The following is a 14,557-nucleotide window of genomic DNA, read 5'->3' as shown; positions in this document are numbered from 1 at the left end:
GGATTTTAATGACACCCAGTTTTGCAGAGTACTCTCCCATTGTATAGAAAGAAAAAACAATACAGAAGTCACACTGCAGCCTTGTCCCCCCACTTCCAGACTTCTGCTCTCATGCAAGAACCAGCCCTGCTGCTACAGACAGACTATGTTGGGCTGCATTAAGTCTGTTGTTCTGAAATGTTTTTTTGGCATTCTGTGGTGCTCACCATGGTGCTTAATATCTGTGAATATCTACTTTTTAAAAAGTAATTTGGTTGCAACTGCTCACTGAAGTGTTCACAAGTAATTAAGGCAAAGGACAGAAACCAGAACTGGGTGACCTAAGTTTGTTCACTACCAGGCAGCTCCTTTTAATCTGGTTTCCTCTCTTCCCTTAAGGAAGGGTATGAAACTTATATGATTCAGATACATCTGAGTAATTTACATTGGAACAGCAAGTATGAACCTACAGATCCAGGAACTGGAAAATAAAGAACCAAAAGGCTTCCCTTTCAATGTTGATCATGGATGAAAATAAATGCAAGCGTAACACAGAATATAAACCCATCAACTTATTTCAAAAATACTCATTTTACTGTCTTTTCCCTGTCCTTGACCTTCACTGAATGAGGTATTTCAGTCACACACCTGGAGCAGGCAGACTTCAGACAGACCTCCTAACAAACTTTTACCTGATCTCTTTACATGGCAGCACATAAACTACAGCTCATATCCAGCAAGAACAATAACTAGTAATAAACAAACTTCTTTTCTAGCTAGTAAGCAAGTTTGGCAAAACTGTCTGTATGCAGCAAGACAGAAGCTTTGCTTTGAACACTAACTTTTATATAAAGCAAACAATACCCACAGCAAAACCACAGTTAAGAGTCCAACACTACATCCTCCTTCTGCACATGCTCAAGTACAGGTGCCAAACACCAAAGACAGAAATTCAAACACTGGAATGCATCTTACCTTGTTTCTTCCAGTTTAGCAGTGTATGCTGCAAAAATAAAAAGCATTAATTAAAATTTAATTTATAATTAGATTACCTGTTAAATATTAATTATATGATTAATAAAAATAGCCTACACAGTCTGAAAGTAGGCAACCAAACGAGCAAAAGTTGAACCAAAAGAGCAAAAGTTGCACAGATCTCATGTATAATGTGTGAAAAACAAAATCTAAATTGGAAAATAAAATAAAAAATCTGAAGAGCAAACCAAAGCCAGATTTAAGCAAGGATCTGAAGGCAAACATGGCTGTCACATATGATCCATGCAAGAGTGGGAGTCAGAAACAAGGTATCAGCTGCTGTCAGATCATGACAACAAAGGGCAGCTCCTAACAACAATGGAAAAAGTATCAATGACAAAAAATTTGAACTCAATTCATAAATTTAAAGTACCCTAATTAATTTATCACTATTTCCTGTGTCCAAATTTTCCATCTTCATACCAAGACCTACTGTGTAATTTTCATGAGCAAGCTGGTTTGGACATGCTTTGGACACAAGCTTTTTCTGGTAAATACATGAGATCTCTTAACTAAGTCAAAGAAAATTTATTGTGAAAATTCAAGAGAAGGGCAAACAACTACAGGAGAATTCCTACCCAGAAATTTTAAAGGAGATTATTACCTGATTCTCACATTGAATTTTACTTCTCAGAATGGAAGTTCTTTTACCTTTCATTTGCAGGGTTCGTCTTGAGTATCTCTTGCTGGGCCTTCTTTCAAAGGATGCTGATCTCCTGGCTTTGTTGGTCTTTGTGGTTTGATATTCTGTTTTCCCACTAAAAATGCCATGTAAGAGCACAAAGCAGTGAAATAAATCACTTACTTTTAATGATGGAATAATGTTCATAAAAACATCACACTTTTACTTTAAATTCATAGCTTACTATCTCATGTCAGTTCTAAAAAAAGATCCCAAACCTCACACCTCAAAAGACCTTTCACCAAAAGAGGGTAAGTTTTAGAAACATTCCCCTCTTCACCCAATCTCCCCAAGACAAATGGCAGAAGCAACGACTTTTTAAATACTAAATTGCTGACAAAAACGTGTCAGCCCTTTGCGTATTTCTGTGATCTCACGAGTTTTGGGAGAAGGTGAAAATTCTAGGAGAGAATAAAGCTTAAGTAACATTGTGTCCTGGGTTGACTATATGATGCTTTTATCCCCAATCGTCTCATTCTGTTTATGTTGAGTAATAATAAGTTTTGTACCTTTAAGAGTGTTACAGAGAGTGAAGGGGGAGAGAGAAGAAGCGCGCAGTTTTGTTTTCAGACACTGCACTCCTCCACATTCCTGCTCCTGACTGTGTTGTCTGCGGACAGACAGCGGGACAGAGAGCTCTTCTTTTGCTTTTTAGTTAGTGTTAGCTAGCTGGGGCAAAGAAGTTCCCTGGACTGTTTTTTTTTTCCCTTTTCTTTGGACCTCTTGGAACTGCTCTGGACTGAACACCCAGGAGAGCACCGGCAGCTGCAGCTGTGGCCCACCGGGCCGGCCCTGGCCTGCGACAATTCCAGCACTGAGAGACTGATCAGAGACTGAGTGAGCTGCTGCTTGAACCCGGGGTTTTCTCAGTTTGTCATCTCTTTTAGAGTGGCAAGGGGTCTCATTGTTTTGATACTGTTTTGGTCTTATTGTTTAATAAACAGGGGGTTTTTTTCCACCTTTCTCCAAGGAGGTATTTTTCTTTCCTCCCGGACCAGTTGGGGGGGAGGGGCCGATTGGATCTGCTTTTCCCACCGGAGCTCCTTTGGGGGGATTCTTCCCCAAATTTGCTCTAAACCTGGACACATTGCCAAAAGCCACAGAGAGAGCTGATGAAGGGACTAAACCCCAGCAGCCAGGAAAGCACAGAGTGCCAGCAGGGGTGTGCCAAGCGCCACCGGCACTGACCTGTAGCGGAAGCGAGAGCCCAGGCGGATGAAGCCAGAGCGACTGGAGCTCTTCTGGACGGGCCCCCGGAGGCGGAAGAAGGCGTGGTGCTCCACTGCACACTTCCACAAGTGTTTGCAGGCTTTGGGGTGATCCAGTCTAAAGACAAAAGTGTGCTCCTGCTCCTTTCCCTTAAAGCACACAAAGCACACTGACAACTTACAAGGGGCTTGAGTAAGTCCAAGCTAAAATTCCATGCAAGCCAAATAAAATTTGGTTTCTATGATTCCTAATAGATATATTTAAAAAATGTTTCAGGCAGAAGAATCAACCTTTGTAGAAGCTAATGATAATGAACAACTGCTATATAGTCTGAAGTTGGAAAATGCTGGAGTCCATACATTTAACAAGCCAAACCTCTGAATAACTACAAATTAAAGATACTATTACAACAGGAAGGTACTTGCTGATGAGGCTAACACGGTTTCACTTCCAAATCTAATCCTCTCAAATTACCAATGCTCACTTTTTAATTGTCTCAGGTGTATGCAACTTCTTCCCCATAGAAACAATTCTGAAACCTGCTGAAGTAATTCATTCTACTAAATGTGCTATGTGGAATTTTTTTTAAACTGTGTTGTGCGATGCACTCTGTTTCCAAAGTACCAGCTCTAGTTTCACCAGGCATTCTCTTTTTAAAAAATGGATGACAGAAAAGTTTATCTTTTACTTAAGTCCCTTCATTTCCCTCCTCCCCCCACAAGTCACAATCAAAAATCTTTCAGGCACCAACATTAATTCTCAAAACTTAAATATAAGGAAAGATTAGGAACATGCACATTAGTAGTGTACAATAAAGACTGAGATTTAAGTAAAAAGATATTTATCTACCTGTTCATCATCTTCAACAACAACCAGAGTGAGTTTGTTCTTCTTGAAGTCAAGCCTTGTTATCTTTGGCCTGCCAGATGAACAGAAAGTTCAAAGCAGGTTATGTCTCACTTTCAGTAACTTAATGAGAACGTACCTCAAATTCATGGTGCTCCCACAACACAAACAATTTTTTTTTTGCTCTCATAAAAGAAACAAAAGAACCAAAATCGAGAACAGATTCTAGTGTACAATCAGAGAACTTACCAGAAAAACAAACCAATCTTTGTGTCTCCTTCAAAGACAAGAACTCCTGTAGGTGTTAGTCCCAGGCTGTAATCATTACCATCTCTTGCCTAATTGACACAAAATAAAAATCAGATTCATTTTGGTGTTTGACCCTCTATCCAATTTACTAGAGTGTAATTTGTTTGTCCAAGCAAAGTGTTATAATTACACGTCTGCTATCCTATACAACAAAACTCCTATATCTTGATGATCTCATGCAATGTATTTTTCTTGTTTGCAACCCTTCAATAAGGCTGACTAAAGAGGAAAATTAAAGTTTCTTGATGTGTTTGTGTAATAAAGAAAACCTTATGCATTTGCTGCACTTGTATCTCCACAGGAGAGCTATGCTTATTTGTAGTTCTTTAGCTGGTAGCTGACTACACCCCAGCAAATAGGAGTTTTGTGAAAAATCACAGTAATTCAAAGTCTAAATACCAACTGTAGTACTACTTCCACATCAATCACACATTTAACATACAGCAGATATGCTTGGACTCAAGTTATACCTTCTAGAAACATATACCAAAGAATGGAATGTTGACACAAAGCCAGATCACTTATTACATAGACTGCAGGAGAACAATATTCCTTTTCTTTCCCCCCTCAAAGCAGAACCAGTGTTGAACTGCAACACAAAACTAACACTATCCTTTCCAAAGGTCACCATGCTGTGGTTAAACATACCTTGACTATGTGCATGTCTACACCATACATTTCCAGCCACTTAGCTTTGTTTAAGTAGTTCGTTTCAGCCTGTGCTGGTGTTTGGCCCCTGAAATAAAATTTTTTTGCTGTTAGGTAGATGCCTGAAAAAGCACAGAAAGGAAAAACTGGTAAATGAGGAAAGTGGAAAGGAACTTCCTGAAAGTTTGTGAAAAACATAAACACTGGTGACACCTGTTCACTTTATTGAAGATCAAGGTCACTTTTTAAAGTTTTAATCTGAAAATGCTGCCGCAAAAATGACTGTGTTTCAAGATTTTGTACCTCACCATTTTACTCAGACCTCTGAAAAAGCTTCATTTATCACATTATATTCTTTACAAAATAGGACAGAACTATATTAAAATTCTATTTCTGAACAAGACCATAGAAGAACCATCAGCAGTATCTTTTTAATAGATTCTCTTCACAGAAAAATCAATGCAAACAGCATTCACTGGAAGATCTAGTACCTGCATTCCTTCCACTTCTCAAAAACAGCTAATTCCATCTCTTCAGTCTGAGTGGGAACAAATCTGAACTCAGACACCAGCTCAGGGACGTGTTCAGCAGGATCATAGTCTCCAAGTTCAGCTACAAAAGAACAACACTGTTAGGCACTGTTCTCAATAAACACAGTGGAAATTTCTGCAGACAGAAGAATTTCTGCACACTTTTTGAGTTAGTCTAAAATATTAAATTATTTTTGTGTTCTGTCTCCTCCATCCAGAGATGCTATGTAGAAAACATACAGGAACATACCAGTCAAGGGGTGTGCCACAACAAAAACACAACTCCATCTCCCACAGATGCTAACAAGTCCAGTTTTAAAGACAGATAAATATCTAAAATGCTGAAACTGACAGTTAGAAACCTTTACAAAACTGTACTGATTTTCAGTCACTAAGCACTAACTCCTCCTACTAATTTCACATTGCTTCGTAATGTGCAGCTCATAGCCAAAAAATTAGGAATAATTCTGTTACTTGGACTTTGGAAATCTGATGCAGGCCAATAGCTGCTCTGTCTGAAAAATGAAGCTATGGATGTTTATGTGGAGAAAAATAGAGAAATCACTGGGAAGACCTGGTGAAGTTGAATAAATGCCAGTATTCCACAGGTACAGAAATGCCACATGATATAAAACTCAATTTTTTGGATTCTGAATGCTGCAAGCATAATAACAGTCTTTTCACCCCCTTCTTTCTTTTTTTTTTAAATGCTGACTGAGGAAGTCTGTAGTTCTGTAATAATTTACTCCCACTAAAATGCCTGCCTCTGTTCAAAGGAATGCTGTCAAAGCCAGCTTAGGTTCCAGCTGATTTAAATAAAAGTACACAGCTGTCAGACAGTAAGATTAAAGCCCTGCTACAGGCCTCATTGTGGAGAGAGGAAAGAAAAGACCACCACAAAAAGCAGGGGATATATGGCCTAATTAGATCACTTTGTTCTTCCAAAATCTTATTTACTGAACCTGTATCTTAAGGCTCTAACAATGCTAATATTTTTAACTGTGGAATATATTCTAACTGCTTTCCTTCCACACAAAAGAGCAGGTTAGAAAGACAAGAGTCTTCACAGTTTAATCCCAACTCTTATACCTACACATGATTTAGGGCATTAGCACTTCCTGCATGAAAAGAAAAAAGTGTTTTGAAAAATACTTGTACGAGACCAAATTTCAGTGGCTTACTCCTACCTCATGCAGAGAAAGTACAGCAGATTCATGAGATAAATGTTGGGTGGAGAATTTGTGTGGCTCAAACACATGGCACATCAATTGGCTTGAACAAGGCCATGTATCCATGTACCTTTATGCTTCAATAAGGAACCAAAAGCCTACTCTAGCAGGCATTTCTAAAACCTCAAGCCTCCCCTCTTTCTTTGTGAGCTCCTCTGCTTGAAACCATAGGAAACTCCACATTTGTTAACATCACACCCTCATCCAAACAACACATTCTCATCTGGAATCAAAAGTTAAAGACAACTGATTAATAAAATCTTAGATGACTCAAACACAGTGCTGTACAGCTGAGGAAAAAAGAGTGTCACATCTTGTGGCTGAAGGAGGATGTGAAATCCTAACAAGGGCAGTTCAACCTGGAATGCTCAAGTATAAGCATGAGACACGGGGCATGAAGATGCTCCTACAAATCAGATGAAGTCAAAAGCTGGTATTTTATACACAGTGCAAAGAAAACCAAATTTTGTATTTGATTTATCTGACAGCAAAGACAACACTTGACAGAATCTATATGATGAAAAAGAAGTGAGCCATGTTTCTACACCAAAGTGATTCAGGAAGGCTGCAGGCCTCGTATCTTCTGTGAAAGTGGACAGATTTGCACAGGAGCACCTGAGAAAACAACTTTAGGGCAAAGCTGTTTATGTTCAGAACCTCCTTGTTCTGTTTCCTGAGAAATTGAGCAATTTTCTGTACATACTCTCAAGAAAAAGTACAATCTAAAAGATCTGTATTTCACACTGGATCACTAATGGCTGGACAGAGAATATTTTATGGACATAACAAGGACAGACTTTTAAAACAGTTAATAAGAATCTACACAAAATTATTTGTGCAACTTCACCCTTCCCTTGCTGCACCTACTCACCTTGCATGTTATAAGCTGCCAGCTGGACAGCAGTGTCAAAAGGACATTCCAATCTGCCAAAAGAGAAATGCATTGTTAAAACCTGAACTGACACCATTAGCAGACAACTTATGTAACTGACAGTAAGAAACTGCAAATGTGTGGGATAAGAAAATTTAAAAGTATTGGTAGGTTTTCAGAAAATTATCAGGAGATAAGCAATACATTATTTAAGCATTCCTCTCCTGACATTCATGCATAGAAAAATAGTATTTTAGAGAAAAAAAATAACATTACACTACTAAGCAAAACTTATTAATTATTCAAATATAAATGTAATAAATTCTATGCTAAACAGACTGTAATGGTTTAAAAGGCTGCTTACTTTCCACTAAGAATATCCAGTTTCAGCTGCAGAACAAATAAATATCTGTGGGATTAAATAAGAAATAAGTCATTGAGTAATAGTGCTAATGTGTCACTCAGTCAACAGGAGTTAGAGCTTGACAAATAAAAATGTTTTCTACTCTTAACATGAGTTTCCAAGATGAAAGAAACTGCACTGTGACCTCTCAAGGCTTTATCGGTTGGGTTTGTGTGTTTTGCAGGCATTTCAAATGAAGCAAACCCAAAAGCACAAGTTGTCAGAAGCTGAACTACAGTGTTGCATGGAAAAATAAACATGGTAAATATATTTTTTATTCTCTTCTGATTCTACTTGAGCAAAGAACAACTTGCATCTTCCACATTCCCTTCATTATTCATACACATACCAACCTCAAAAAAGAATGGTTATTTTTAAGTCTTGAAAAAAACAAATGTTTCTATTATGGATTGCTTAGTTAAAATCTAACCTGGAATGATGACTGCAAAGTGACTAAAAATAAATAGCAGGCTGCAGCCTTTTCAACTTGTTTACCCTTCAGAGCCAGCTTTTCTTCACTGCCTTGCACATCCTCGATTCTTTTTGCTTAGAAATGGGGCAAATATTGAATATAAATCCCTTTGGTGTGCAATACCAATTATTCTGATCCAAAACGCCTGAAGAGCAGCCCCTTGCTCCATTATGGTACACAGCTTTCTTTTAACAAGAGAAGAGCTCTGATCAAGTACAAAACACTGGCACCCACCATGGTTTCCAGTCTGAATTCCAGTAGAGATTCCTTCTAGTAGAGATTCCTAGAGAAACCTCTAGTAGAGGTTTCTAGTAGAGAAACCTTAGACATAACTTCTGCTTCAACATGTGCCTGTGTCTCCTCACTCTTTCATACACAGACACAAAACTGGTGCAGGTGTTTTTCCTACAGGTTTCACGAACTCCACAAATACTTTGCCAAATAATTTATTAACCAAAACCTTTTGAACACTAAGGCCTCTGCATGGGGAATAAATTTGGTTAGTACTGACCTCAGATAGGAAAATGAACACAGGCCTCCAGTGTGTAGTGGGTGTGACCAGTCTGTGCTTATCAGCCACATTACACTTCCACACAATTCAAGCACTTCCCGTGCTGTGCTACATGACCACTGGCTGGGAACAGAGCAAGCTGCACCTGGGGAAGCTGAAAAGCTCCAGCTGGGTGTCCTGCTGTTTAAAGGTGGAACCCTGGGAAAGCTCAGTGACACAGCAAAGCTTTGCTTCCCACTGCTGCTGCTATTTCAAGGTGTCACACTGTCTCAAGACAGAAGGACAACTTGCTGCTCTCCTCTTCTGGGGGATTAGCTAAGCAGGCACACAGTGTTTAAAAGCCCTCAGGTTTCAGGTCTGCCTGGCTAAAACCTGCACAGCAAGGTCTGACTGGCAGAACTCAAGTCAAAATGGATGAAAACCTTCCATAGTAGTAGATACAGATACAGGTCTGAATTTTGTCTGCAGTTGCTGGTTTTAAAGACAGTTAAATGATTATTCAGGAACATGTATGGGGAGGTAAAACATTCTTCCCAGATCAGCAGGAAAGCATTAAAAAGCAGCAGTTACCACATTATGTTACCACATGTAAATATGAAGCTGCACAGGGTACATATGGCTGGAAGGGGTAATGCTACTATAATCTTCCTGGGAGCACTCCAAGGGATTTGGCTAAAGTGCAGATTGAAGATCCACACAGACATAAACCTGAACAACCAACAAATGCACTTCACACCCTTACAAATGGCTGAGGTATGAAATGTCTACAGCTATCAGGAAAACATAACTTTGTTTACTCTCCAAAAGGGATCAGCAGCAGTAACAAGGCAAGGACGTGCTGTGTTCTACAACAGATTTATACTCCTGACAGGTGGTAGGTTGTGCTCTTTTTCAAAGCTCCCCTCCTTGTCTCAGCCCATTCAGAAATGCAGTCCTATGAATGGATTTGTGAAAGGCTTTTATCAAGAGGAACTGCTGCTCACCTGATACTACAAACCTACACCTATAGTAGTGTTAACTCAGCTCAACGTGGCAGTAAAATACTACTTTCCCTTTCCATAAGCTCTTTGAGGACCACATATGCAATGAAATGCTAACTGAAATTCCTTTTTTCAAAGAGAACCTCTAACTCGCAATTCAATGCTTTTCTGCCTGGAGACAGGATGATTGCATGAATTTGAAACTAACAGCTTAAGAAAAAAAAAAAGAGGAATGATGTCTGTTCTCTTCAGTGAAAACCTCTGTCCATTGTGTATAAGTTACTCAGATCAGTTGCCAAAATTGCCTAATGAAAAATGGTGCATTAAGTAATACATAAATATTTAGATCTCTCTGTGTCACAGCATATTTATTTCCACACACAAAATAGCCACTTTACAAAAAGAAAACTACATTTACAAAAAGCCTAGTAAACAAGCAGTTCTAAAGAGTTTTCCAAAATGTTTAAATAAATGCTATGGAAAACATTTCCCTGGCCTTATTTGGGTCCCCCTCTCACACACAAAATCCCTCTTACCTTGTTAGCTCTTCACGTAGATTGTTGGGCTCTGATGAGTAAAACTTTACACGAAAATGCAGACAATATGGGGGGCCAACTGCAAAGCACAATTCATGCAAGACAGCAGTAACAGTTACAGGATGAGACAGGTTATTTATTTATTACACAGCATCACATCACAAAACTTGACTGAAATTGGTTGGCTATGTTCTACACAAGGTCTTAAGGCAGGAATTCCTTTATGCCAGGGAAATCCATGAGGAACATCAGGGTGAAAGGACACTTAATAGGCACACAAAACAGTTTTATGTGTTACAAGACAAGCCAATGATCATATCACATGAATGTGATTCTTCCTGCCAAGAGCACGTGAATCCAGGTTAATCCCTATATTTAAGGGCTCTATCCATCACCACAAAAGCTAAGCATCTTGGCTCTACAGTTGACTAAACCTTCAGGCATGCTGTTGGTCCCTGCAACACCTTCCCAGGGCTCTGGGAAATACTCACTGCTGACAACTCAGGCCCTTCTATTCCACAGTTTAGACATACTTTATGGGAATTTAAGAGACCCTTCTATGGAAGACACATCTCTTCTGCAAACCAAAGAGTTAACTCAGCAAAAGGGTGGATTAATAGGTCTTTAAAAATGTGCATCGCTCGGCTGATTCTTGCATTTGACAGGAGGAATTTTCTCCCTCTCACTGCTTCCAAAACCTCTCTTGCATTAAAACAACACCACAAATCCCTGAAGACTTCCCACAGAGCAGAGCAAGGAGGCTGCTAAACAACATCTTCCCCAAGCACACACCACTGCCACAACCAGGCCACACTGAAGCCTTGTGCAGCAGGTGAGGACTCGGAGGACTGGACACAGATTCAAGCAGGACTGCCCCATGCATGAGGTCCAAGACAAGTTTTCCTACAGCCAGGAAAATGCTCCATAATACTAGAACATCTTCAGCTGCCTTGACTCCACTTCAACTATAATTAATGAGCCCATAACATCTTTAATTAAGAGCATTAGAATAAAGTAGTATGAGCTACAGAGGGAAAATGCCATTAAACAATGCTGGGCTTTTGTCACTTGCCACCCTCACCCCCTCACAGGACACTGCCCCCACCACCCATTTCAACTGGCTGTGCTTTCTGTGTGTTAAATACAATGTACCAAGAGAAAATGGAAAGGACACTTACTTTTAACTTGCTTTTTAATGCTTTTGGTGTTGTCCAGCCAATGCTGAAAAATAAATTAATTTCACTGAATTATCAATACAGAAATCTTCCAGAAAGAACAAAAAAGAAGTGTCAGTGAAGACCGTCTTGGAATAACAAGTAGTTTGTTAAAACAATCTAATTCAAATCTTTCACAATTCATAGCTTTCTGTGCTTGCTGAAGATCATTTTGCTCAAAGTTTGTGATGCAAGATGTCAGTTTTGAACAACAGAAACATCCTGTAGTACCTTATTTAAACCAAATCTTCAAGACACCATTGTCTACTTAAAAGAAAAATAAACATACTAGCAAACCACTTCACTAGATTTTCATCCTGTCCAGACAAACACTTAATTCACACATTAGTAGGTCAGCCAGTGACAATCAGCCAGAGAAGCATAAATCATAGCTGAAGACTCTGGCACTCAGCTGTGTGTGATGTTTACTTGGGGCAGGAAGGGGAGAGACAAAATAAATATTGTTGGCTTTCAAGCATTTTCTTTTGATGACTCAAGTGCAGTAACAGCAGAGCTGTCTGTGTCCCAACATCGGAGTCAGCTCTACCTAATTCTCAAAAATCTATTCATGGGTGACATTTCAGGAACTGTCACATGGGAGGACAAGTTACTGCCTCACCTACTAATGCTAATTATAAGCTATATAGTGGACAAGAAGCCAGAACAATGGCTTGACTTACAGTGTGTACAACAGCATGTGAAAAAGCTCTACTTGGCAGATTGAAATACCTACACATGTACAGTATGCTCCCCAAAACAATCACACTGCTGAAGAGTTTACAGCAGAAGTTAAAGCTGGAAATCCAGCACACATCTAGCGGGACAGATCTCCTTTCTAGTGCTGGGCAGAGCCAACAGCTCCCTCCTCCAAAGGAGGTGACTCACCTAAACAGGAAACACAGCACCCTGACCAGCAAAACTGCACTGACTCAACAGCCAGAGCCAACTGCCTGACACACCATGGCCTGCATGGCTCACCATGCCCAGGGAGCAACACCTCATCAGATCAATCTCAAATGTCACCTTGCAACTAATACAGATGAATTATATACTTAGTAAGACTCCTTTTGTTAAACTGTGTGACATGAAGTTCACAGGGAGCTCCAGGGAGGACAGAAAAGCAAGAAGGGTATGAAAAAGAACCAGTATTTTCAGGTTGCAGAGCCAAGTGTAAACACATTCCTGCCTCCAGAGCAGCCCTGCCTTCTCAGAGAGCTGCAGTCAGCCTGTAACACAGCCGGGCTGGGACTGATTGCTGCATTAGCTGCAGATGACAGTGTTAAACCATCTGCTGCTGCTGTGCACACAGCTGAGAAAGCTCTCATTGCCTATTCAAACTAAGCAGCTACAGAGAGCTATCTGAAATGTATCTAATACATTTTTAAAATAAAGCAGGAAGCTTAAGGAGGAATGAAGCAAATATTTACATAAATTTTGCTTACGCTACCAGTGAAATGGGAGTTAAGCAATTTTTTTTCTACAAGGAAATCATATAATCTTTTTTCCTATTCCATAAACTCACTTGCTGTAAGAGAGTTTACTCACTCTTTCCTCCACCAAAAAAAATAGAAACTACACAGCTGGAGGCTTGCAGGTGATTTAGATACTGAAATGGCAAGGGGAGCACTGTCTAGGCTCCAGGGCTGGATTTCTGTTTTCTCTCATCTCCTCCACATTCCATGGGAAGGCAACAGAGAGGCAGCCCCATGACAGCACCGATAGCATTTCACTCTGCTGGGCTCTGACTGCTGCTGCCCACAGGAGCTCTGCTCAGTGGTGGTGGTGTGCAAGGGAGAAGGGAAACAGAACTGCTTTTAAGTGGGGGTGGGAATGAAACAAAAAAAAACCAGCTCAAAACCAACACATGAATGGACACAGACGTCAAGAAACTTGAGATTTATTCCAAGTGATTATAATGGAATTCAAGTGGACCTGGAAAAGAAGTTTACTTTTGATGAGGGTTTGCACAGCACAGTGTATTGCTGAAAATCAGAGATAAAGTCTTCCAAACAGAAGGCATTACAAACAACAGACTGCACAGAGTACTGCAAGTCCTTACTAAAGGTTTGCTGCTGCAGAAATTAAAAACAAAACACATACAAAACCCCTCAAATCCTCACCCAGCAACATTTTAAGAAGTTTGGGCAAATGAGGTTTGTTAGACAAGATGCTGAGTCTAAAGTTGATCTCTTCCTGAACAGCAGACTAGTGAACACAGAAATCACATGAAAACAACAATTCTTTCATTTCACTAATGATTTCAAGAACATTTTTACAGAAGCTATTATTTGAATACAAAAATCCAAAATGCCAGGTAGTTTCCATTATCTGGGTTTCCCCCACTCCACAGGAAATCTTTAACACCCAACTAGTGATCACTTCAGCAGCAGAAAAGAATGAAAAAAGCAATTCTTCAGTTGTTCACAACAGATCTACTGAAAACTTATTTGTACTTAAACTAAGTGTGGGATTTCTAAAACTTTTGTGTAACTATGTATTGCTAGTTTGTATCAGTAAAACTAACTAGCAAGTATGGCAATATTCTTAGATTTAAATTGGATAGCAGAAAGATGATATCCTTCAGAGCCAGTGGACAATTCTGCCTACAGTAAGGGACTGGATTCTTACACTGTTTATTTAACAGGTCTCCTGAATAATCTTGGACAAGTCACTTGATTAGTCTCTGTTCTTTGTTTCCAGCTGCAGATTGGGTTTCTGCTAAAACTTGCCAGCTCCTTCTGCAGGAATGGCTGCTATTGCAACAGTTCTTCATTTCTTAAAGCAAGTAATTATCTCTGGCTGTTGCATTCAGCTCTTCTGGCAAAATTCAATCTTCTCTGCTTCATTATACACAGCTCATCATTAAGGTCCAGTTTAAACAGATTGTTATCTCTACTCTGCTGCTTTTCAGTCACACATAGTTAAAAAAAGGAAGCAAACCAAGTTTGAAATCTCCTGTACCTGGTAGACTGGGCAGTATCAAATATTCAATTACGTGCCCTCTGGACTGGCAGTAATAATTTGCTAGACAAAAGCAAGGCATGAGCCACTCCTGTGGCAGAAAAGATTAATTCTTATTAATACATTTCAAGATGAAATAGGT

At 39.6% G+C, this 14,557-nt stretch overlaps 1 protein-coding gene across 6 annotated transcripts in view; it reads right to left on the bottom strand.

Annotated features, from left to right (window-relative positions):
- The window catches only part of EPB41L5 (erythrocyte membrane protein band 4.1 like 5), a 57,277-nt gene that overhangs the window by 28,780 nt on the left and 13,940 nt on the right, over positions 1-14,557 (bottom strand). For all 6 annotated transcript variants that reach the window (XM_074548760.1, XM_074548758.1, XM_074548759.1 and 3 more), the window contains 11 exons: positions 11,419-11,461; positions 10,241-10,319; positions 7,703-7,747; positions 7,339-7,391; positions 5,200-5,320; positions 4,709-4,796; positions 4,001-4,089; positions 3,755-3,824; positions 2,885-3,054; positions 1,666-1,772; positions 955-982 (listed from right to left, as the gene is read on the bottom strand). In XM_074548760.1, coding sequence (XP_074404861.1) covers positions 955-982; positions 1,666-1,772; positions 2,885-3,054; positions 3,755-3,824; positions 4,001-4,089; positions 4,709-4,796; positions 5,200-5,320; positions 7,339-7,391; positions 7,703-7,747; positions 10,241-10,319; positions 11,419-11,461 — 893 coding nt within the window. The remainder of the gene's footprint in view (positions 1-954; positions 983-1,665; positions 1,773-2,884; positions 3,055-3,754; positions 3,825-4,000; positions 4,090-4,708; positions 4,797-5,199; positions 5,321-7,338; positions 7,392-7,702; positions 7,748-10,240; positions 10,320-11,418; positions 11,462-14,557) is intronic.

The sequence above is a fragment of the Zonotrichia albicollis genome, chromosome 10 (genome assembly GCF_047830755.1).
Source record: "Zonotrichia albicollis isolate bZonAlb1 chromosome 10, bZonAlb1.hap1, whole genome shotgun sequence".
Classification (NCBI taxonomy): domain Eukaryota; kingdom Metazoa; phylum Chordata; class Aves; order Passeriformes; family Passerellidae; genus Zonotrichia; species Zonotrichia albicollis.
The sequence above is the reverse complement of the archived record's forward strand: the minus strand, read 5'-3'. Positions and strand labels throughout refer to the sequence as shown.